The sequence below is a fragment of the Odontesthes bonariensis genome, chromosome 18, assembly GCF_027942865.1.
Source record: "Odontesthes bonariensis isolate fOdoBon6 chromosome 18, fOdoBon6.hap1, whole genome shotgun sequence".
NCBI classification, from domain to species: domain Eukaryota; kingdom Metazoa; phylum Chordata; class Actinopteri; order Atheriniformes; family Atherinopsidae; genus Odontesthes; species Odontesthes bonariensis.
This window is the reverse complement of record NC_134523.1, coordinates 7,662,492-7,687,951: the sequence shown is the minus strand read 5'-3', so window position 1 is coordinate 7,687,951 and position 25,460 is coordinate 7,662,492. Positions and strand designations below refer to the sequence as shown.

The 25,460-nt window shown below is 41.6% G+C and overlaps 1 protein-coding gene across 2 annotated transcripts; it reads left to right on the top strand.

Annotated features, from left to right (window-relative positions):
• Nucleotides 1–2,488: 2,488 nt before the first annotated feature.
• angpt2b (angiopoietin 2b) lies at nucleotides 2,489–24,134 on the top strand. Of its 2 annotated transcripts, XM_075449372.1 has the most exons (10): nucleotides 2,489–2,574; nucleotides 2,724–3,338; nucleotides 7,747–7,902; nucleotides 8,546–8,667; nucleotides 10,530–10,762; nucleotides 11,007–11,131; nucleotides 15,700–15,801; nucleotides 19,050–19,216; nucleotides 22,179–22,309; nucleotides 22,514–24,134. In XM_075449372.1, exons 2-10 carry the CDS (start codon nucleotides 3,039–3,041, stop codon nucleotides 22,672–22,674), a joined length of 1,497 nt encoding a protein of 498 aa, XP_075305487.1. In that variant the 5' UTR covers nucleotides 2,489–2,574; nucleotides 2,724–3,038; the 3' UTR covers nucleotides 22,675–24,134. The 2 variants fall into 2 exon arrangements, with proteins under 2 accessions (XP_075305487.1, XP_075305486.1); XM_075449371.1 differs by having other exon boundaries at nucleotides 2,489–3,338.
• Nucleotides 24,135–25,460: the final 1,326 nt, after the last annotated feature.

The window sequence follows — 25,460 nt, the reverse complement described above, 5'->3', positions numbered from 1 at the left end:
TCTTTGTTTTATTTGATCTTAAAAGTTCAGGTACTTCGAACCAACTAGCCCCAACGCATTGGATGTGAAGACAAAGTGGGAATGCCTTTAAGTTCAATACCACTGAAAACTGCTCGGCTCTGGTGCCAAAACACAAGAGGCTGCAATAAGCTCCAATTCAAAAAACTATAACTTCTTGTATGAAATACTGAGTCATGAAAAATTCAAAGGAGCCGTTATGGTGTCAGTTAGATTCACTTCTTCTGATGAGCGTGCTGGTGTTCCCTAAAAAAGAAAAAAAGAAAAACATTACTCAACTGATAATTATTTTCTAAGAAATGGATTTTGTCCGTCACGTTACGTATCCCTCTACGGCTTGACCTTTTTGTCCTGTATGGCTGCTTCTTGGTCAAAAATAAAAGCAAGATGGCGAAAGGTTACAGCAAAAGGTTAACACATGGCTTCTTTTGTTTGCACAGTTTTAGGAGGTATTTGCAGTGGCGATTCTAGAGTCTGTGGGGGCCCCAAGCAAAAAAATCCTAGGGGGCCCTACCGACCAGTGTTCGTCAACAAAACATCTGACACCAACAAAAAATGTATGAAATAAAACCTATTTTTATTCCAAACATGTTCCAAACATGAAAAACATTGTTATTTTTAAAATATACATGTAAAGAATAAATAAATAACTAAAAATGACTACGTTGTCTACGTTGGCACTTGATATTCGCCCGTTGCTATTTATCTACCGGGTGTAGCTGGCCATCCAATAATAATTGTGTTCATTTAAAGATTCTTTGTGACAAGTAAAGCTGTTCATGATATCGATTTCAGAAGTATGGCTAGTTCTCCGTGAACATAGCCTTCAGTGGAACTTGACGTGAGTTTGATGAAGTCAACAATGCAATTATGGAATTATAGAATGGCATGTTAACTAGACAATCTTTGACTAAATCATTTAAATTTAACTATTCAAAGAAAACATGTTCACCACGAACATTCGCCACTGTTTGAGACAGTTTATAAAGTAACTAGACAATCTTTTATTGAATGCACCTCAGCTCTCGGGGGCCCCCTAGTGGCTCGGGGCTCCAAGCAGTTGCCTGCCTTGCCTGTTGACAAGGTGCGCCTCTGGGTATTTGTAAATGTAGACATGAGCCTGCTGGGTGTCAAATAGATGAGGAAAAAGACAAGGATCACGGACGAAAAACCCAATTACATTCTCCTGCCTATGATTGGTGCCACAAAAGGAAAAAAGCATTCCTAGGAGGAGTTCTCAGAATTTCTATATTCATATAGCCAAGTGCTTTTTTTAGTCTTGCTGACCTCTCGAAGCAATTATTCACACACACGACACTTCTTTGTCTTAACAGTCCAACAGCCTATGCATTGCACTTTATTTTATCATATACACACTCTCACATCAGTGAACGCATTTGAGGCAAAGTGAAGTTGAGCTTCTTGCCCAAAGACACTTTCACATGTGGGCTGGGGAAGCCGAGAATGGAACCACTGACCTTCTGATTGGCAGACGACCGTCCTTCCTCCTGAGCAACAGCTGCTCCGTTGTTTTCTTTCAGAATTATTTGAAACTGAAAAACAAAATATCGGCCATTGGCTGCACTGTTCTATTTTCCACTAAACCCACATCAGTCTCCAACTGATTAGCACCTTATATTCAGTATTATTTGATACATTTAGAGAGCGCAGTTATACCTCTTTCTCAGAAAAGACAACCCGCCCACAGTATCCAATTCTGTGGGAAACACCATTAACCAACTAAACATTTGTGGTCAATAAAGTGTGAAGTTCGACTTTTAGTACTGCACCGCAGCTCTCAAACATAAGTCAACAACATAACCGAAACCTTTTCTCCTCTTTCTTCCCAAATCCTGTCTGTGACAATAAACCAGCCACCGTAATTGGCCGACTGACTCATTCTGCTAACAAGAGAAAACAGACAGCGTCAGCTCAGACAACGGCAGAAGGTAAAACACTCCCTGCAGCACTTCACGACAAATTGTTATTGATCTGTATTCTGGGAACAGACCAGTTGTTTATCAAAGCATAGATCAAATACCAAAAAGTCTGTAACAGAGTAAATCACTTGTACTTATATCTTAGACCTCAGACGCTTTAGGACAGTACTCGGTTATGACCGTGCCAAAAGGGCAAATTTAGATTTGAGGGAGACACAGAGAAGGCTGATGGAGACAAAGTGAGACGGAGAATGGGAGGGAGCAAAAAGTTCTCAGAGAAAGTTCCTAGTTTTTACTCTTGCAGTGAGCAGTGTGTATTTTTGTAGCTTCCTCTTCTAACCCCTGCAAACAGGAGAGCCGTAAGAGTGAGGGAGAAAGTAAAAGAGGGAAGGGTGGTTGAGTGATTATGTACTAAGGAGGTGTGTGTGGTTCTGTGTATGTTGAGACACACGCCACACACTCTAAGTCTCTCTCTCTCTCTCGCTCTCTCTCTAGTTTAAGAGCTTTACCGCTTGAGCCAACATCCTGAAACAGGCCACTCACCACTCCAGCCCTTCTCTCCCCTCTCCTCCAGACCAACGCATGGACTCCAGCAGCCTGAAAAGACAGCAGTGAGGTGAGCAACTTTTCAGAGGAGGCACAGATGTTTGGTTTGTTGGCTTCCTGGGCAGAGCTACATGCGTTGGGGTGAGTGTTGCGGTTACAAAAGGAAACAATCCCTTTTTTCCTGTGTGTGTTTTTCTGTCCGCCCTCACGCAAAAACAGCGGGAGCACAAATTGGGCTGAAGAAGATTTTTGGATGCAACCGCAAAGAGGAGGACTGGCCCAAAGAGGAAAAGCTTAATGAATAAAACAGAGAGTGGAGCAGCAGGAGTTTGACTGAGAAGACAGGAAAGGAGACGTCTGAGTCGGAGTCTAGAGGGAAGTTTCAGCAAAAGGATAGATAGAGATATAGATAACTAAAAAGAACCCCACCTGACCCACTAGTCCATTTGGTCAGGTTGACCAACCTACTTCTTCCCCTCTCCTCCCTCCCTCCACCACCCCTTTTTTTTTTTTTTTTTTTTTTCTTACCCCAACATGGGCCGCCTGCTGGCCCCGACCCTCGCCTACCTGGCCTACCTGCTGGCCGCTGCGATTGGCTCCCAGCGCCAGCAGCACCGTGTGCAGCATGGCTCCTGCAGCTACACCTTCATCCTCCCTGAGGTGGAGCACTGCGATCCAGTAAAGGACTTCCAGGTCACCAATACCCTGCAGAGAGATTCCCCACCTGAGGCCGAGGCTGATGCAGAAGAGTCCAAGGAGGGGCCTTCATGGAACGAGAGGAAGCTGGAGAGTCTGGAGAGTGCCATGGAGAATAATACTCAGTGGCTGCTGAAGGTAAGCTCTCTGAACTGTTGACTCACAGCTCACCATCTTTTCATGTCAAATTGTCTTCTTCTTGTCCCTCTGTAGCCTGCAGAACTTAAAAGAAAAAAACGTAAAACAGAGCAGTGGACCTCCACAATCTGATTAGTTTTGTTGACAGCCAGGTCTTCAATATTGATAAGTTCAGTGCTTAGCTGGGATTTCCTGGATGCTTCCTGTGTACATATCTGGCTCCATGACAATGCCTGGTGTATGAGTGTGTGTCAGTATTTAAGACCACTGGGATGCCAGAACTCCCTGTTGCATGCAAGAGTAGTTTAGCTATGTTTGCTAATGTCAGCTTGCGCCAAATATGTCTCCCACACTTGAAACCCTCCAAATGAGTACCCCCCCCCCCACAGGCAACAACTTTACACACCATGTTAAGTCAATTTATAGGCCAAAGTTGGCCTAAATCAATCCAAACTCAATACAAAACTCAGCTTAGATAAAATTAAATAGAAGCTCAACATATTTTCTCTGTGAAAAACTGTTTATCTGAGGGAGACACATTTGTGCACGTCTCCTCACTCAACACTTGGCTTTTGCTGTTCCATTTAGCGCCGATTATGACCGCCAAAAATGAAATGATGTGATTAGAAGTGGCTCGACAATAGCGTTTCGACAGCTAAGGTCATCTGGGCACAGAATCAGCGTAAGGCCATTGTCTAGGACCGGCTGACTGACATGTCACCCCTCTCCACCCGTCTCCCTATTCTTGTCTGCATATTACACAAAATATTTATGGTACATACTAATCCCCTGGATGATTATGAATGTTTGTGTCAAAGGTTGAGATTGGCCGACTGAGTGTAAACATGTTCATTATAGCTCAGGATTTGAGAATGGGTCATTATGAATGCCAAAGCTCCTGTTATGCTTGTGTCACTTCCCACTCTCACACTCGCTCTCCGTGTGCGTTGCGAGCATCCACAAAATTTCCATCTGTTTCTGCACCACTCATGTGATGTCTCATTGACCGATGCGTGTCAAACTCTTTGTTTATCCTGCTCAAAACGCTTCACCGAACACGCAGTCAAAACAAACACTATCTGACGCAGTTTGAACCTCGTCTGCATAGGAAGCACCCTACGAGGCCACACCAGGTGTATGAGTGTGAAAGATGAAGAAATGCATGTATGTATGTAACACATGCAACTATTTGTGCATGCAGATTGAAAAGCTAAATTGTAGAGTGCAGATCACATGCTGAACTCATCCGCTGTATTTCTGCACACCGTCTGTTTTACTTTACATGCTTCTTGTTCCATTCTCTAAAAGCCTTTTACCCTTTTAACCAACAGTTGAAAATCAGCCATTTGGCAAACCTTGACACTTTTATAGTAATGTTGATTAAAATACGCCTTAAAAATAAAGACTTGTTTTATAAGCCTCTGTGATGGAGATGCTGTTTAAATCCCCCTTCACATCGAGAGAAAATCTCTTCTGATACACATCTTGCTCTGTTGCCAGCTTCTTCCACATAATGTCTGGAATGAACACAAAGATCCAACCTTTCAACAAGTAACCCCCACCAGGCAAAGTGATGCATAAATGATCGCACTGTAGGTGGGATTTCCACATAAACATAGCATGACCCTAGAGCGACTCTTTTAGTTATGCACGAGGGTATACAGACCTTTGACCACAGACGGCAAAGCCTTTTCAGCACCTTGTGGAGCTCATTAAGCTTATCTGCATGAGGGGTTTGGAGAAATGGGCGATGTGCATGTGGAAGAGCTTCAGGCATGTGTGTGTTGGTGTCTATGTGAAACTTTGCACGGTCTCACTCGAAGCTCCCCTGGGACGCCACGACCCTCTCAATGAGCCTTCCAACCCAAACCTCTTGAAAAGGAAACACACCCCCACACATACAGAATTAGGAGCGCCCACAATAATCCACTATGTTCTGCAGTGGAATCTCCAAGGACTGTATTAATTCTCCGGATTCTTTCTCTATTGTCTTCAATAAAAGATGAGTGTTTAAACCCGACATAACAACCCACCCCCTCTCTCTCCCTCTATCTTTCCCCTTTAGCCTTTTGCTTCCCTGAGCGCAGGAAATTGGGATCCAAGTGTGTGTTTGTTAGTACTTTTAAGGGGCTTTGCGGATTATGCTCTTTGAGAAATACTACATGGAGATCAGAGTAGTTTGGCTACTCATGTTAACCTGAGATTTTGCCCCTCTAATAGTTCTGTAAACCAGTACCTGAGGTATGTTGTTCACTTTGGAAACTGACAAATCTGTGAGCTCACGTAGGGCTAGCCTATAAAACAGTTTATTAGGTATTGGCTGGGGTTTGATACAATATTAGGAAAGCGGTTAAGGTACATCCTGCGCTGTAAATAAATAAATTAAATAAAAATTCTCCCTGAAAGTCATTCCTAGCAAAAACACCACAGCATGTGAACAGCTGAATGAAGTCTGTTCATGTTGCATTAGACTGCAGAGTGGGATCAATATTTGGATTTTGTGGATGTTTCTGGCTATTGCCTTGCTTTAGCTAGTGTCAACTATTTTATTAATCATGTACATACAAATGTATAAAAAGGGAGCATATTCACATGCTACCATACTTCTTTTTTAGCTTCTGGAGTAAAACAGTATTTGAGTTTTGCGTGTTAGCATGCAAGCATCAGCAATGTAGCAATATACACAAAGTGCAGCTGAGCATGACAGGAATCCCTTTAATCTGCTCAGAGCATTTAACAGAAGTTAGATTTCATGGTGGAACTATGTGAAACCAACTTGATTGCACGTCTGGATAGCAACTTGATTATTTTGACAAAATATAAAGGTAATAGATCTACGACAAGATTTTAGAGGCTTCAGTCATTTTGACTAAACATTGATTTGATGCCAATTCATTTAGGCAATGATAGAATATTTCATTATATGACAAAAAGTCTTTCATTTTTCATGGGTATCACAGACATTATATACCTGACAATATCGTTTACAAAAACACCCAGCTGATATGTTTGCGTCCTTTGTAATTATGGATAACAAATGCATCTAGCGGCTAATTGATTAATGCATCAAATAATACAACTCCCATGATTTTCTCAGCACTGATCCCTTCCCTGACCCTTTTAGAGAAAATAAAACACAATCATATCACATCCCAAAAGTGACTTATCTGGCTGGCGCAGCATGTGACAGAACTCCAATTAATACAACTGGCAGAGCGAGATGAAGCGTATCAAGACCTCAGCTTTAATACAATGGCTGTAATTGGAATACTTTGGATGTGCGGCTGATAGCAGCTTGAATGCATAAGGCTGATTATGATGCAGAGATCTTTGGTTCTTCCTGCAGAGATGGCTTTAATCCGCTTAGTAATCTCTTCATAACCTTTGTTTTGTAGGGATTTTCTCCTCCCGTCTCTGTGGTCCTAAAGTAGCAAAATGCGTGAGATGATTACAGAGCAAGCATGAACAGAGACACTTTAAAGTGGGAGTTGGGGATAAAGTTCAAAAGGATCTAAGAGACAAAGAGGGAAAGATTACCAGCAGGCCAACAATTTAATTGGAGATTCATCTCCATTTGCCCACATGGATCAGTACTTTCTAAACTTCATAAAAAATTCACTGTAACACATCATCATAACCCCATTTCTCCCTGAAATGTTAAAAGAAAAACAAACAAAAAAAATTAAAAAAATAAAAATCCAACAATTGTAGTCTGATCTGAATTCCGCTCAGTTTTAATGGATACCAACTCATTAGCTGGATGATTTTTTTGAGTCCCTTTGAGACTTAATTTTCCAGTTGTGTGGTTTAATGAGTCAAGTCTGAGCTCTTCTCCCGAGAAGAGTTACAAATATCTACAATTCAATATTCTTCTTTGTTACAAAAAAAAAATCTATCTTTCATGGCCAGAAAAGTAGAATTTGACTTGCACTTTGCTCAAACAGACCACATTATTAGAAAATCTATTTATTTGAGAAGATGAAGGCCACCCTATTCTTAGTTCTTGTGTAAGAGGTGTTTGATTTTTGCCAATAGCTCTTACTCTGGGTTTACGATGGGTTAATGCCACTATCCCTGAACTTTTGCACATGTCAAACTTCAAGAGCATACACTCACTGCCCTTTCTGAATACCCAGTAAAATAAATTCCACCATTCATTAATGTAAGAGTCAGTATTTGCCTGAGGTAGATGAGTAGACTGATCAAGAGAGATGGGTGGCGAGACACTAGAGACCTTAAATTCCACAATTTCGTCATACAGCCTCAGAAGACTGGGGTGAAAAAAAGACCTCGATTCAGAACGCTTTCATACAGGCTGTCAGTGAATGTAAAGGGACATATCCTGCTAAAATATTACTGTCACTGCAACGGAACTAGAAAATCACATGTCTGCTTGATGTCTCTTCAGCTGGAGAACTTCATCCAAGAGAATGTACGCTCGGGGATGGAAGAAATCAAGAGATCTGCCGTGCACACCCAGACAGCTGCCATGCTGGAGATGGGAACCAATCTCCTCAGCCAGTCGGCGGAGCAGACTCGCAAGCTGACAGACGTCGAGACGCAGGTGAGTCCGTTAGGAAGGGCTTCAGTGAAACCAGGCCAAATGATTAACTGTGGGGGTAACACCCATGCAACAAGAAATGATACAACTTGCAAAGCATGTAGTGAATAGCTAATTAAATATGAATCAGATGTAACCTGCTGTGAAGCCGCGCCCAAAGGTGGCGGCAGCTGCTTTAAAGCAGCAGCTATTTGGTTCGACAGGCCCTGATTGACACAATGAGCTGAGTGCTGTGTTTGACAACTAGCCAATTAAAATATAAACCTCAGTAGCACAACACAGATGTGTCTTCAATCATGCCACAAAGTTGTTATTACAGATTGGGCTGTTTTGGTCCTGATGTTCTCTTTTTCTCTTATCAAAGTCAATACAAAACTGCAACCTGTATAAATACCCAAGCTGCTTTGTTTCCAGTTCTGTTTCATCTGCAACTTCAAAGCATGTCACAGGTGCATATGAGATCATTCTTGCTCAAGTTTTGATTACAAGATCAAAGTTGGCAAATTATGGGTTTTATGATTGTTGTGTGTCACTGTTTATCCCCAAGGGTCCTTTTTAGGAACGTATCCCTTACTTTCATTGTCAGTCATCCTTTTATCTGCACATACTATGACTGACTCATTCTTTAGCTCTTATCACTCTTTAGGTATTAAACCAGACAAGTCGCCTGGAGATCCAGCTGCTCGAGTACTCACTCTTCACAAACCGTCTGGAGAAACATATTCTCCTGCAGACTCAAGAGATCTCACGCCTCGGTGATAAAAACAGGTAAAAACACCAAAAAAAAACAACAACTGCACAGCAAAATCTTTCTTTGAGCAAAGGTTAATCAACATTGTAAAGGTTAGTGTAAAGGTTAGAGTAAAGGTTAATTAACATTGCATTACTCTTCTGTATTCACCTCCGAGAAAAACACCTTTTTTGGGGGGAGAGGAGGGATGTCTCTTAGATTTTTTTGGCCTTAGTTGCTGGTTGTGCCGTTTCCTTTGCTTGTTCATGAAACGAGCTGTAAATGACAAAATGCAACCAAGATCTCATGAGAAGGAAAGCGTTTTACACTGGATGGCAGAATAGAAAGAATCTTATAAGTGTAGAATACTATTCATGTGCATGCACGAAACTGGCTCTCCTCATTCAACTAGAATAGAGAACGAAATTCTCAACAAAAGAGCACTGAATAACAATAGAAAGCATCCTACATAAGAATATTTGTTTATGTGGGTGTGGGAAGTGAATGTTGGGAAGTGTTTCCCAGTGTTTGCTCTTTAAACAGGGGGTCAAGTAAGGGCCAGGGGGGGTTACGAACTTGGGCTGTAGACAGTGTGAAAGGGAGTGTTTTCATCTTTTGTATCTGATTGTTGATCCTTCCATCCATCTGTACCAAGTGTGACCGAGGGAGACCACAGTGGCCCAGTCTCAACACCTGTTGCACATTTGGTCCCGCTTTGCCCTGCTCTGCCCTTTAGCCCTCGTCTTTCAAGGTGGTAACACGGCTGACATGTAAACAAATTAAGACGATCTCGGCATGGGTAGGCTATGTGACAGGTTTCATGAAATCTGATTTGTAACAGCATATTTGCACCGGGCCAGCTGCGGAGTAAAAGGGAAATAATGCCCGCACTGGTTGGAGGAAGCTACGGCTGCCGTGCCTTTAGGGCATAGAGCGAGGTTTTTGAACTGCTGCCAAGCTAAAAAAAAAAAAAAAAGGGAGAAAAATGTTTGTTTTTATAGGCATTACATACAAAATAGTACTGGCAGGAAGTGCAGCACACAGCAGAGAGACAGACAGCAGACTAATAGCGACTGTAAGTATTACAATAATAATAATAAATAGCACAATATCATAAGCATAACATTTTAAATGCTCAGGATGCAATGTGATCCAAAACGGCATATTTATTCTGTCAACTCCCCAACTGTTTAAACATTGCTGTGCTGGTTTTTATGCCATGTTCCACACTTTGTAAAACACACACAACGGAGAACAATTTATTAGCTTGCTTTGCCGCTTTTATTGAGTGTTTTCCCACAAAGCAAACATGAATTAGAAGTGATGTAAAAAATGATTTGGATTGATCCCCCACCTTTCTCTCCAGGCCACATACTGAGCCACTCTTTAAACTAAGACAATGAGGATCTATCTTCAGCCTAGTCAGCGCATGTGTGCTTCGAAGTAGCTTGTTCAATCTGGGTGGGTGGATTGTTTCAATGAATAATGGCAGCAGAGTCATTAGTCAAAGCCATAAAGATCAAGCTGCAGGGATTTATGATCTTCATTTGGAGGTGGGAGTGCACCCACTCGTGCAGGCTGGCACACACACACAAACATAAACTGTCAGATTGTTGCCATCTTGCTATGATTGAGCGTCTTAGCACGCTGCGCCATCTGTGGGCGCTGCTGTGGTACAGGTGTTTATATGATGTTAACCCAATGAGATTGTTGCGGTGTTGTCGATTAGTCATCCTCATGTAAATGTGAAAGTTTATGCAAAATCCACAGTGAAAGGTAAATACTGAATGGATGGTCCATTTTTTTTTTTTTTAAATCTAATGCAATGAGCATCTTACACTGATACAATACGTGCTCGGCTTTCTTTTTCCTGATTTTTGACCTTTTGTTTCTACCTCAGTTTTCTGGAACAGAGACTCCTAGTGCTGGAGGCACGCTACGGGAGGGAGCTGCAGGGTTTGGAGAGTGAAAAGCAGCAGCTCCAAGATCTTCTGGAGCGGCAGAGTCGACTGGTCAGTCAGCTTCAAGGTGAACTTGGAGGTTCTACGCTCAACAGCACATTATTACAGAAACAGCAGGCTGTGCTCACAGACACTGTCCAGCAGCTGCTGACTAAAGTCAATCACTGCAATGGTAAGGACCAGTGACTTTATAGTGCTTTCATCGGCAAATTATACCGTCATCAGTTATTCTAAATGTACACAAGAAGTGATATAGTGTTACAGCATGTAGGCAGTAGGGGATCTACAGCAGGTTGTAATTCAGATCTCAGATGCGCGACATACATGTTTACATCAAGGCTTAAAGCAGAGAGCTCACATAGAGAGAAAACCCACAAAGTTTCAATCTGTCAACACGTGCTTTCATGTTTCTGTAGAAATCTCCAACATGCCCAAGAAGGAGCCACTGAGATTCAGGGACTGTGCTGAGATCCTGCGATCTGGAGTAAAAGAGAGTGGCGTATATAGCATACGGCTGCACAACTCCACCCAGGATGTCAAGGTAGTGAAGCTTTAACCCCATAAGCCTGATAAACGCTGTCTCACATCGGAATGTGAAATAGCAACGTCAATCCACATCCAAATTGTTTTATGCCAAAATTTCATAGCTGGGAGATATTCCAACTATGAGATGGTGATTTCAATATATGATTTTCACCACATGCAACTGACACACATGCTCAATTATAAGGCTCCAAAGATTTATCACATCCATTTTTTCCTGCACAAGCTGTATCTTCTTAAGGTTTAAAACTCTGTGAAACTGTCATAAATGTGATAAATATTCAAGTCTCCCTTTGCTGGAAAATCCCGTTTCTAACCCTGTTAACATGTCCACACGATGTTTAATGTGTTACAAGAGATATCACGGGCCCTTCCTAGCTACTTTACCATTCTGATCTTTCCACTTGCATGCAAACTTTTACAATCAAGCTTTCTCCTCTTGAGGATTGTTCTCTGGCACAAAGAACTGACCGTGGTTGTGTAAACAGGGCACGTAGTGTCATCTGTGGTGTGGGCAGGGCCGGATTAGCATATTCATTGAACCCTATGAAGAGGAAAAATAGGTCTAAAGTCATACTCCAAGCCAGTTCAAGACATGAAAGTTTTTTTTCCTTCCATTTTTTTTAAAGACAACAACTTAAAAATGCACAATTTTTTTGGTACATATATATTTTTTTCCCAGGGCATTTAAAAACTGCTGGAATGGAAGTTTAATCAGGCTACAGCTTAACATCACGTTGAATGCTTTAATTTAAAAAACAGAATTACAAAATCTGAAAAATCTTACCATCCAAAAAATTTGTGCATCTTTTTGGTGACCATTACAGATATGACAGGCTCACCGATAACACATTTTCTTGTGAGACTGAGCTGCCCTTAGATTTTTTTGCAAAACTTCTACCTGAAAAAAAAAAAAAAACATCTTAATACAATGAGCAACAGCTTCACATCTAGGACAAATTGAGACGCTAAAGAGAATTCTGAAATACAACAGAGATCTTTGCCCTCGTCACCAGGCGAGAATTAGATTTGTAACTCAGCAGCTTTTCAGCAATGAATGAGCGACACCGGTGTTCCTGAATCAGTTCTACAAATCCACAGCTGCACACCTACCCAATTTGTTGCAAGAGAAATGATGCACAACAAATAATTCATCGATTAAGTCATAGAAATAAATGACTTACCTCTGCAATCTAAAAGTGCTGTGTTTAGGAAACCAGGCAAAAGCATTGGCAGCACTTTTAGAGCCAACCCAGAACAAAGGGCTCCAGGGAGTAAAAAAGTTAAAGGGCATTGGCCTTTTCCTGCAAATATCACCTAACTGACACCGACATGAAACTGTTTTGGGAGGCTTTCTGTCCTTGTGTCTCCCAGTATATAATACAAGGACAAGTTTTACTCACTACATCAACTTTACAGGCTCTTCCCAGCTGGTGTAACCTCAAGCTCTTGCCCCCCACTCGTATGGTCCAATGTAATTAGGTGGGCGAATCAATAAATATTGGAAGGACAAACTATTCTGATTTCATGGTAATTTGCAATGGATTTGGTACAGATCTGGATGGAGATACGAAGCCGTCTTACGGAGAGCAAAAATAATAAGCAACAGGAGCATCATGTCCTGCAGGCTTCATGGTCAATGAGTGTGCGCTGCCGAATGCAAATTCAAGAGAGCCTCAGACGTACGTGCACCGATCTGAAGGAGGCCACTGTGGCATCCGCCAGTGGGCTATCATTTCTGTGAATCAAATCTAGCTTTCTTGGATGGGATCCTACTCCCAGAATTTAACAGAGTGAAAAAAAACAGAAAGATAACCATGAAACAGGTTTTTTGTTATGCATTATTTTCAGTCTAGTTTACTGTTGGCAGCATCTCCTCCTGCCTGTGTTTTCCCCAGCTCCTTCTCTTCATTTCCTGTGGGCAAGGCAGCCAGGTGTTAGGCACTGGTGCCATGTGTTTCCTGCCAACTGGGGCCAATGTACGTTTCCACTGATACAAGTTAGTACTCCCCAAATCATGACTGCTTTCAATCTGTGCCATTAAATTCCAGTGTGGCTGGCGAGCCGAGTAGCTGTATAAAATGGGGCAGATACAAATTGGCCTATTTTCGAAGCATTTCCTCAGTTTGAACAGAGACAAAAAGGCTCACAAACACATTATTTTAATTCAGATTTTGGATATATGAGCAACATATCAACCCATCTATCTAATTCGAGGTTACGTGCATTTTTATGCTTATGTTGTGAGAACTACATATGCTACGGAAGTTAAATACACTCAGTACGCTTGCATGCAGTTAAGTTGAACTATGGTTATAGCTCCACTGGGACATTTAATTGGACTACTGTGTTCGTCCCAGTAAACAGAAAAAGGGAGGGGAGTCAATATATTGACCACCATATGTCAGACTTTGCAACAATCGGTGCCGATATGCCCACTTTTTCCACCTGAAGTGCTAGCCTGGCTGACGCGTCCACATCTCGATGAGATGGTGGTCTGGGAACTAGGTGTGCATTTTCTCGTATTTGAGGCGTGGTTTACGAATGCCTAGAGCCGTTTATTGGGCGCTAGGAATGTCTATCAAATGGCGTCTGGTTCTTCCCATGCTGCTTTGCGCGCGATTCATAGCCAATTGTATCACTTATACCAGATGACGCATGTAGAGTGACAGAAATTCGACGAGGAAGAAGAAGACGCGTTGCTTTTTTTTAAAAGTAAACTTGCGTTCTAAGCTACTTAAAACACTTTCTAAGGCTGCATCGAACGGTAACGTTGTGTCCGCTGCCATGTTGGATTAACACTCTACAAGCAACTGATTTCATGAAAACAAACTGACTGGGCTTTTCTCCACACAGAGACTGAGCTGTGCATTTGTGTATTTCACTCACCCACAGTTCTTTAAAAAGAAAAGGCAACCAAGTTACTTAAACTTAAGTAAAAAGTAACTTTTTTTCAAAATCACCACTGCTCTAAACGTGCCTGGACTTCACTGTAATTCTGAGGGCATAAAATGCCTCCCTCTTGGCAAATAAATAAATCTTTAGAATTAAATATGAATTAAGCTTAAAATCACACAAACGACTTGGGAATTTGACTTAGATTTAGATTTCTTTTTCAAGACCCTGTTTTTGTATTCCATGTTGTGCCTTTGAGGCCAGAAAATTGGCTCTAGTGCCGGAATATAATTACAACACAGTGCCAGTCTGCTTTATTTTGAGGGTAGAGGAGAGCAAAGTGCCTTTTGACCTTGATCCAGCTTTTTCAACCTGGGAAATTGCTGAAAAGTCTAATTTCACTCCTAGCAAACCACAAGCCATTGAGATTCTGTCGACACGTCGGCACCTATATAGCGTGGCGGCTCCTCACATTCAGGGTTGGTCTGTTCAGAGAAGGGGCAGAAAAATCAATTGTCTTTAATCAAATGATCATCAGCATTCTAGGTTGCACCGACACTGATTATACTTACTTATACTTATAATTTGAGGTGACAACACTGTATAAAGATTCAGAAAAATAGCCTGAGAGAACCGACTGTTTGTTGTCTTGAATACACAGGTGTAATTAAAAATGATCTAAGTAATAAAAAGTATATTATGTTCTAACCCCTGGGAGAAGCTCATTCTGTCATCTCATCACCCCACACCACAGTGCGAGAGGCTGGAATATGTCCCGCTAAACACCTTGAACCAAGTCTAGATTTCAAAATCTGTCACTAGATGAATAAGTAAAACCCATTTCTGGTTCCTCCACAAAACCTATCTGCATGCGGCTGAATGTGCCGCCAAGTAAGAAAGAAAACAGTGTGTTGTAACCCAAAACGCTGCAGCCTCCTCCTCCACCTCAACCCCCACTCAAGGGATAAGAGAACAGACTGAGATGTTAGTTTTTCCTCCCCACCTGGGTCGTATCATTGTGTGACACCCTGAAATGTAGTTTACCCCCCATTTTCCTGATGCTTCCAAGGCAGCCTTCAAATAACAGAAAGGCTATAGTGTGTTTTAGTTCTTTGTGTCATTTCTTGCTACTTTCCTTTCTTCTCTCTTAGTCTGGTTCTGTAAGGTGTGACATAAAGGTAATCCCTGTTTACCGATACCTGCACATGTGATACTTACACTTGAATGTTCAAAAAAATTGGATAATAATAATAAGGCTGATCAATGTAAGCAAAACTTCGTTATTGGTACCAATCTGGTAGGCTACTTCGCAGACGCAGCGGACTGAAAAAGCTCTTGTGTGTCCGCCTAACAATCAGTGACAGCGGTGATCAGCAGCTGGTGGAGAATAGTGAACTGACATTTACCAGCTGGCTTTGAAGCAGACTCTGAATCAGCGCTGCGCCTCCTCTGAAGAGAGGGAAATGATCGTGGCAAACGTGTGCATGCTAAAAAAATAACATCAGGTCCAATTTTGTTAATTTAGATAACGCAGACTAACCTGAGAATGTGAGTCAACATTCAGTGACAACTTATGATGCATGAAGCTTTTTAATTCAGACAAGCAGATTTTTTTTTTTCATCCCCAGGTCTAAAATAATAAATATAGCTGCAACTGTCCTGTATTTCCAGGTGTTCTGCGACATGAAGACCAGAGGCGGGGGCTGGACTGTGCTGCAGCATAGGAGAAACGGCTCTGTGGATTTCCATCGCGGGTGGAAGGACTACAAAACGGTGCGTTCTGCAGACGATTGGCAAAGTGTGCATCGCTATCAGTAGGCTGTTTGGAGCTGCGCTGCAGGAGTGCACAGGAGGTTTCAATAATTAGCCACGGGTGGTTTGGCATGAGGAGGCGTGGGAGACCGGCTAGCCTGTGATCCCAGGTGACCTGTGGTTGTTGTATTTGGCTGCTCTCATGTTCTCTGCCACCCCCCGTGTTATTGCACCTGCTCTCGCTCGCTCTCTCCGTGTCAGACTCCCACACAGCCTCGTACACAAAGTCGTGCACAAACACACACAGGTTATGTACCGGTGACTCGCATTACACTATCATTTGTATTCATCTTTAAGACCCCGATAGCTTTCCAGCGAGCTCCCCAAGAAACAATCGAGAGTCAATCTGCACTAAAGACTATGAAGTTGCTCCAGCGCTTTGGCTGCGCTTTAACACTGTTGGCTTTTGTTTTGAGATTAAATGATGCTTACTCAAATCTCAGGTTTTTCCATTGTTAACTGAATTGGATTGCGCAATAGAAAAAAAAAAAAAAAAAAAAAAACAAGGCCTGCAAACCTCTTTAACTGTTAAATTACCCGAAGAACAAGTGAGTGATGCTGGTTTGTGTTTTCTCTCATCCACGCTAACAAATCAATTGCCACAGCTGAGTTAGGAAATAGAAAGCAGAGGGGGCTGTGACTACAAACAAAAAGAGGGAGACAATAAAAAAAAAAAAAAAATATTCAGACCAATATTTTTACAAGTGGATGATAAACATTTGGCTCCAGCCGGGGCGTGGGAGCACTGGGGCCCTGTAGATGGCAGATAACATATGTATGAAAATGCCTCCCTGCCCCGGTCCGTGCTTCATGTTCTCAGAAACTGCTCAGACTGGATCAAATGTTGTGCCCGGGCCTGCTGGTCAGATGATAAATGCCCAACGGCTCTTACTAAATATTTGCTCTCACTCATGGCGAAAAACAAACAGTGTGTGACAGCCACACTTATGACTCAGAGGTAAAGTAACAAATGAAAGAAGAAAATACTCTATCTGCCCCGAAAGTGAAATGAAACAACTGAGAATATCTCATACTGTAATTACCTTTTTGACCTTTTACATGCTCACCGTCAATCAAAAGTTATTTTTTTTCAGGCACTCCCATCGTTTTAGTATGCTTTCACCTTCATATTACATACAGAGGGTAAAGAAGGCAGTAAGAAATATGGTTGTGGAAACTAAAAAAAACATATTTCAGCCACGTAGGAAAAGCTTACCAAAAAGTTTCAGTGAACACTATATTTTCACCACTCTATCAAGCAGTCTGACAGCCTGTTCAGATGAGGGGGACTAAAGCCATTACAGCAGTCTCTGCTCTTTTTAAAGCCACCAGACTCCCCCTGATAAAAACAATCATTTTCACCTTAAAATACAACTGCTGTCTTTCCACATCACAGAGGGCTGATGGGTGGATGCGGGGGTGGGGCCAAAAGAGGCACCGGCTCCTGCTGAAAGGCCCAAAAAAACCTGTTTGCTTCTTTACAAATGAGTTAAAGTTTCAAATGGTGGAACTTAAACTCACAGTGATGCTGTGTTTGTATCTTCTGGGAAATAAAATAATAAAAAAAGGGGGGGGGGGGGGGGGGACAACTTGGACGTCAATAAAAGGGTATCCATGAGTGAGAAAAGGGAATTTCCAACAAGTCCTAACAGCAACAACTGAAAATTAAATTAAAGAGTAATGCTGCGTTCCATTTAAACTCAGAAATCAGAGTTCCCATTTGAAAAAAATGAAAAGTTGTTTAACTTTCTTACGTAAACAAAGTCAAAGAACAACTGACAAATTATATTGAATGGCAGATCTTGGCTAAAATGTCACTTTGTAGCCGACAGATTTTCCTTTTTTCTGAAGCGGCGCTGTGCGAACATACTTATGAGTAGTCAGTGTGTTACTTGCAGCATTCAGAGCGTTCTCAGTTTGGTGATTCAGAAAGGGGTCCTCATCACTTTTGCTTCACACAGATACATTAACCATAGGCAGTGTTGCCACACGGACATTATCGTTTAAGAAAAATTAAGTGTAACCAGTAAATAATTTAAGTAAATAACTGCTGTGCTGTTAGCTGTACTCCCCCATCAGAAAACTATTCTAGTACTCCAAAACTCACGGCACTAACTGTTGTGTCCTGGAGACAAGCACAGCTAATGAACATCACTTTAAACTGGTATATTTTTCTTTTAAATTTAGACCTTTTCGCGTGGGTTCCTTAAATCCACTGCCACCGTCTGCAACATAATTACTTTTGTACAACATACAAACACATTTTTAGAATTTATCACAAATTGGTGCTCGAAAAAAGCTCAATTAAAAAAGCCTATTTACCATTGGCAGGCGAAGACAAAAGAAAGAAAGGAAGAACCATTTATGACAAATACTTGGCTAAAGCATCTAAAGCTTTTAAGCAATACTGTAAACAGACATTAACTGTTTGAAACACTGAATAAAGAAAGCTCTTCAAAATATACAAATTCAAGAACTTCTGCTTTAATCTGCTGTAGCTTACTTTCTTTTTTGTGTTACTGGAAAGTGGGGAGGGAAAGGTGTCTCTCTTATTATCTAAATATCAAATCCTCACTGTCAAGTGAGTGATACTGCCACAGTTTTCGCACACACAGGGTTGCAATTTTGTTGTGGAGAATGATTGGACAGAGTTAAGTTGCTTTCTATGTACGTATATATATATATATACATACACACACGGGAAGCAGAAAGGGCTGTCTGCAATAGCAACTCAGATCTCTGCAACAGCAGATCTGCAGGAGAAGCAGCATATGACTTTCATCATTGTCATTTTCCAAATTTCCTAGGAAAATATATTAGTGATGTGTTTTCCTTTGCCAATAAACAGAGGAAACCTATGTTCACGTCCAGATTTTGAATTTAAACAGTGGATTACTTCACAAAATCTTTAGCTTTTCTTTCTTTTTTTTTCCATTCAAGTGTTGCAGGTCCAAATGGAGCATTGATAGGGCACTAAGGTAAATTAATATCTCTACTGACTAATCCCTATAGCTTTGGAAGTGGAATGTTTCACTTTTTAAACCCACTGAACTGTCTTAACCCATCAGAATGATAAATGCTGCCTTCTTAAAGTGAGCTCCATTTTCATATTAATTCCAAAAATGATTTGGCAGACTGCTGGAAAAATCTTCCCCCTTGTTAGAATATTTTCTTTTTCTATTGTTTCTGTGTCTTTGTGTCTAATCCAGGGCTTTGGAGAGCCGTCCGGGGAACACTGGCTGGGGAATGATATCATCCATAAGCTGACCAGCTCCCGGGAATACAGTCTGCACGTCCAGCTGAAGGACAGGGAGGGGAATGAAGCATTTTCACATTACGATCGCTTCTACATAGACGGAGAGGACCAGAACTACAGGTAACCTGAAACTGAACTTGAATTTAAAAGTATAATTCATATTCAAGCTTGGAGGGATGTTATTTTTGGAGGAATAATATGTATTTGAAGTGAATTCTACAAATTATGAAATGATCCATTTACCCAAAGCGTTAATGTGGTAAAATGTGACAACATGCTACGATAAAACACTTTCAGGTCTACCATGAAATTCCTTCCTTCACTTTTCATCAAATGAACGTGGCAGCTATGACTTTCTCTCACTTTCACAAGGCCTTTAAAATGTGACACAGCAGCAGGACGGAAACACCCTGGAAAGTGTTAGCAGTAGTTCAAACTCCCCCCGATGTTCTTGTTTCCTGAGCTCCCTTAGACACCTTTTTCTTCTTCTTCTCTTTTTAAAAAAAAAAATATATAAGTTGAGATGAAAAGCTAAGTGGGAGGTCTGGAACCACTTTTTCCAGTTTCCATTTCTCTACTCGCATCACAAGCAGCGGATGCTGCCCCTGACATTCCCCGCAGGGAGCAACGTCCCCAGGAGTATACCTGCCACTGCCAGGGACTGACAGCTCAAACAAAGCTCCTCGGTAACCCTGCAATCACTAATAAGATTATGTGTGGGCGTCCTGAAGCCGTGCTGCCTCGCAAACAGACGGAGAGAACATGCAAATCAAAACGGTTCCCGCTGGATTCGATATAACGTCACAGGAATCTGCCCTCGTTTAGTGCAAGTTTATGGAGGCTAATGATCTGCGCGATGACAAATCATAATCACATGTGGATATACGCTTCCAAAATCCATAACAGTGCAGCACATTGCATTTGCCCGAGTTCCTTGTACATAATTAGCGTGATAAAACTGAATGTTTCACAATTTTGCTGCGGGCTACTCTGTGTGAGGTGAAGCACCTGAATGACTGTAATCACCTCTGTGCTTTACTTCTTCTGAGATCACATTCTGTTTAACTAATTTAATATGTACCAGCTTCACATGCACGCCCAAAATGGTGGGTTGGCCTGAGGTTTTATACCCTGACTCCCAAGCCGGAGCTATGGTGCTTTGCAGCCAGTCAGCCAGAGAAATTCTCCTCCTCATCGGCATCCAGTGTGCTCCCTAGAGCGGCGTGGAGGTCTTCACCTAAAACTCAGTTAACAAAATTCATACATAAATCATTGGCATGGCAGACCACCTTGTCCTTTGAGGTAGCCAAGAATAGCTGATCCTTATAGTAAAGGAAGTAGAAGACATTCTTTAACGTAACACTATCTTTATTATTAATGCATACAATAACAATATAAAACGACAGTCACCTTGAAAAGAGTCGACCTGTGGTCTGCGGTACTGGTGGAATAGCTCAGCCAATATGTATGGACGTCTAATGCAGATGTTTCAGGGGCTCCATAGTACACTCTTTCCAATAGGATATCCTGTAGCCTGCGGTTACCGTCCTGTCTAATTTGATAGTTTCTCATTTACTTGTAATCACCAATCCATCATGAGAAGAAAAGCTTTAGTTGCCTGACAAAACATCCCATTCTTTTTGCTATTCCATCATTATTCCCGTCCCCACTGCTGTCATGCTGTTCAAACTCTCCTCTTGCATTCTGCCGCTCACAGAGACATAAGGGTTTCCCTATTCTGCTCTGTACCCAAAGATAGAGTTCTAAGAAAAGTGCCCTGTCAGGTATTAAAATGGTCATTCTAATAAATACTGTGGACCTCGGTTTAACTTTCAAAGGTACAAAGTTATCACTGAGAACATAACACAGACATGTCAAAGTCTTGATAAATAGGTGTGGGCTGTAGTGGTTTAAACTGTTGCACTCGCAAAAAGAAGGCTTCACTTTGAATCTTGGATGAGGCTTTTGTGTGGAGTTGCAGTGTTCTCCCTGTGTCGAGGTGGGTTTTTTCCCCGGCAAAGTTGGCTGCCTATAATAGTCCAAAACAGGCATGTAAGGTTAACTGGTGAGTCTGAAACTAATTGTAAATGGTATGGCTGTTTCGAGTGGAAGTTGTTTTTCTTTGTATCAGAACATAAAGGTACATAATGGGTGCAAGATTGTTTGATCAGAGCTAAAATAATTTACCAGTTTTCAAGGTATGTTGCTGGTGCAGCTAAGACTATGTACCTTATTGGGACCATTCCTGCACCTTGATTTCTTTGCATGATGTGCTGTCCTGCCCTTTGAACTCACAAACCCAAGAGTAGGTATCTTCATTTAGTCATCACAGACAGCATGCCCCAGGCTGCAGAGGAGGACGGTAGTCAGATAACTCTGGGGAGCCCAGCGCAAACTCAACAGAATAACAGGGCAGAGAATAGGCCACGCAGCAGGACTGAGCTCCCCGTTCACTCTCTTCTAAGCAGAACGCAGTTACTCACAAATGTACACACACACACACACAAACAATCAGTTGCTGCTTTGTTAGAAAGAACAAATGAAACTTGTGCAGGACCTTCTTTCAAACTGGGTTGTTTTACAAAGCACAGTATGGAAGAAAAATAATGAGAAATGTTTTTGGTTATTTCTTCATATTGATGTTTAGTAACAATCAAAACTAAGGGGAGCTTCTCTCCAGTTGACTGAAAAGGCTGCGAGATCCTACAGTGGCTTTCAAAAATACATAACTTTCTTTTTAAAAAAATTTTTTAATACTCATCTTTATCTTTGTGAAACTAGAAAGTTGAATTCAAATAGGAAAGAGACGTAGACGTAGCCGCAAAACAGATGAGCATTGGATTGTGCCCCGTTTCGTATGCCATTTGCTTGGTTCGACAAAATGAAATTCTAAGGTCATACATGCCCACAGGTGCTGAGAAATCAAACAAAAGGTAAAAATTAAACAACTGGTCATTAAGGTGGACTACTCGTGTGCTTATAAACCTTATTCCTTAAAAGTTCTTCAGTAGAAGTGTCTGTGTGTGAAATATTTACAGAAAGTCTGTATTTCTTCATTTTTTCCCCTCCCTCTTAAATCCAGCCTTCATGTCGAGGGCTTTGGTGGCACCGCCGGCCGAACCACCAGCCTCACCCACAGTGGAAGCCAGTTCAGCACCAAGGACAGAGACAATGACCGCTGCACCTGCAAGTGCGCACAGCTCGCATCAGGAGGTACACTGCGTCAATCAAATGGTGCTACTCATCTGTCTTGTTAAACTCTTCTACCCACCCCCTTGTAAATGTCCTGCAGTGCATTTCATTTCCCCTCTGCACCAGTATAGTTACTGCTGACATACAGCTGTACACGTTTCATGAGCTCGTATTCAGCCGATTCTGATGTTTTTCTTTGAACTCTCTGACACTCTTCCTCTGCAGGTTGGTGGTTTGATGCTTGTGGCCCATCCAATCTCAATGGCATATACTACCCTGCTTCATCCAATGTGATTCGCTACAACGGCATTAAGTGGTACTACTGGAAAGGTCCAAATCTGATGGCTACCATGACAACAATGATGGTGCGCCCTGCTAACTTCTGATGGCATGACTCAATCTCGATGGCGGATTATGAGCTGTACGTCAATGCATATCAAAATTCCAAAGAATGGCCAGAGAGAGGTGTATTTTGGGAAACAAGTCCTCCAATCTGAGCTACCGTCTAGTTTGTTTGTCTCGTCATGAAAAAGCACACATATAAGCATTTTTGAACCAACAGGTATGACTGTTTCTTCAAATAGCACCAAGAAGCCTGTCACAGAGTCAGACCCATCGCAACAGGATAAGTCCAAGGACAACCACTGAGGACACTTCAGCTGGACAGAAACCTTGGACATCTTGTTATAAACTCTCATTTTCACTCACTCTTTGGCTAAGTTTATGCACTAAAATGCTTGGTTGAGGTTTAGGAATCAAAACAACCTGGTTAGGGTTAGGGAGTACTGTTTGTTTGGCCTAAACCACTTTCCTTTAGTCTCTTTTTGGGAGGAAATCTTAAGCAGAGTTGCCAGTTTCAGCTTCTGGACATTTTTAATGGATGCTTTGAGGATCACGTGTGGACAGCATGAAGAATCTCAGCAGAAGACTGTGGTTTCTGGAAACTCTGAAGTGAGGACACCCACTGACCCAGGCTATATGTTAAGGATTGTTGGGGTGTAACAGGCAAGAGATCTATGGTGCTCCAATCAAAATAATATATTTCAAAAATTGAGAAATAATGTTACCAGTACCAGTACTCCAAAACTTGCATAGAATGATAAATGGAATAACCATTAATAATTTCTGTATCAAACTTTTTTGACGGTCAAAGATTAGAGGATTTTTCAACCTGGACCTAAGTTTCCCTTCTATTTGGGTAAAAACATTCATTGGAACACGAGACTAAATAACAATCTGAACTTGTACTTTCCCATAGATGTTTGTGTCATTTATCACCTTTAGAGTCGACATAGCTACACGGAAATATTATTGCCCTGGTTGAAAATTGCTGAAATCTTCCTTTAAGATCTGAAAACATTCAAATGTTTATTTGTTGTAAAATATGCTTCCGGGTAATAAGTCTAAAAGCTAACACAGGTGCCTTTAGTGATATGATTTACAGAAAAGAAAAACTTCAGCTTTAGAAGTTTCACATTGAATGTTTCATAAACTTGCCTGTTTTGTTTGTTTTTTTTTTAACAGTGAAATTTGTACATTTTTGTGTACATGTTTTAAAGTGTTTAAAGGTGTAACTCTGTGCACACAGAGCTGAAGATGTCCCACACTTCAATGGTTTACCACGTTCATAAAACAAAACAACCATAAAGAACAGTGAGTGTAACAGTTTTTGCCCTCTGCTGTATCTCCCAAAGGGGTTTCCAGTATGAAATATCCCCAATTCTTTCCACACACACCTCTCATAAACCTTTACTTGTGTGAGGTTTTGCTCATAACAGTACATCATGAACTTCCACTGGTGTGATTTACTTTCAGAAATTAAACATCCGTAATAGCATTTGGAACCAAAGCCATAAATTAAATTTGGATTTTGTTTAAACTATAAAATATCATCTAGTCTTTGGTGCCTATGGGCCCCAGCCGCAGGTGTTGGAAGCTGGTGTACCTGACACGAAGGCAAACAGCCACACATGCTGGAGTCGGGAAGTCAGACGAGGACCGCTTTGCACAGCTGATCTGATGAATCATCCTATAACACTGATCCCAGCGGTGCCCATTAGAAAGCGGATGGGTTGCACCTCAACTAACAGTAACCTGCATCTGCTGGTGAACGCTGGGGACAGCAGACGCTGCTAAGTGGAGGATGACTCATGAGGATGTCGGCTGGCCATATCTACAATAATCTGCAATGATTCCTGAGCTTCCTTTTGCGAAGGGCAGAAAGAGAGAGTGTTTGGACATCTCATCTCTTCTGCGCGATTCATCTCTGTTGCCGCTAGTCAACTGCGACTGCAAATATTAGGTGTAATGTTTAGTATCCAGAGCCGAGTCTTGGCGAGTTCTGACACATCCACGATTATTGCTGGCAATGTCAGTGAATGCACTATTGTTTATTTTGTACACGTTAATATTAAATCTGCAAAAGAACTCAGGGATCAAATGCTTTTGATTTACAAATCTATTGGGAAAATATGCAGTGCTGCAACAGTGGAACCATACAAAAAAAAGAAAACAATGCTGCTACTGTGTCTGGTAATATCTAAATTGTATGCCTTTGAATAGATGATCTGACCAATATGAGAGAAAAAAACAGAAGTATCATAAGTGGATCTGATGCCAGCAGCCATGAAATGTATGGTCCTATGTCGGCCAGTTGTAACCATAGAACTTGTTGCGGTTGGGTGGTAGCGGAGAGAAGACCACCAAAATGTAGACAGCCAACCAGAGGCTTGAGGAAACTCAACTAGAGGTTTATTTAAAAAACTGAAATAAAAGGCACGGCAGATACGGAAAACCATAAATTAAACTGTGGAAACAAAAACTTAATTACAGACAAACCAGATGGCGAAAGTCAGAAGAGCGATGAAATGAACTACAGAGAATAACCATGAATAAAGTAACAGCGAGGATGACTGAAACAAGCCAAGGAGCAGAAATACTGTGGGGAACTGATGAGTGAGTGACTGCAGCTGTGAAATCAGGCGAGTGTGGCGCTGAGGACCAAACAGGGGAACAGAGGACAACTACTGCTGAGAATATGAGTAGACAAGAAACTAAACTGAGACCAGGACACAAGCACAGAACTGAGGCGAGACAAAACTAAGAGTAAAGACAAACAACAAAGGCAAACCATAAGAAGGAATATAAACAAAAAAGGCAAATCGAGAATAGA

What these genes read in the sequence shown, in the direction of transcription:
- angpt2b (XM_075449372.1), top strand. Translation starts at nt 3,039, where the DNA reads ATGGGCCGCCTGCTGGCCCCGACCCTCGCCTACCTGGCCTACCTGCTG. An exon ending in ATACTCAGTGGCTGCTGAAG is followed by an intron (nt 3,339 to 7,746) that starts GTAAGCTCTCTG and finishes ATGTCTCTTCAG; the next exon opens with CTGGAGAACTTCATCCAAGA. An exon ending in TAAAGTCAATCACTGCAATG is followed by an intron (nt 10,763 to 11,006) that starts GTAAGGACCAGT and finishes ATGTTTCTGTAG; the next exon opens with AAATCTCCAACATGCCCAAG.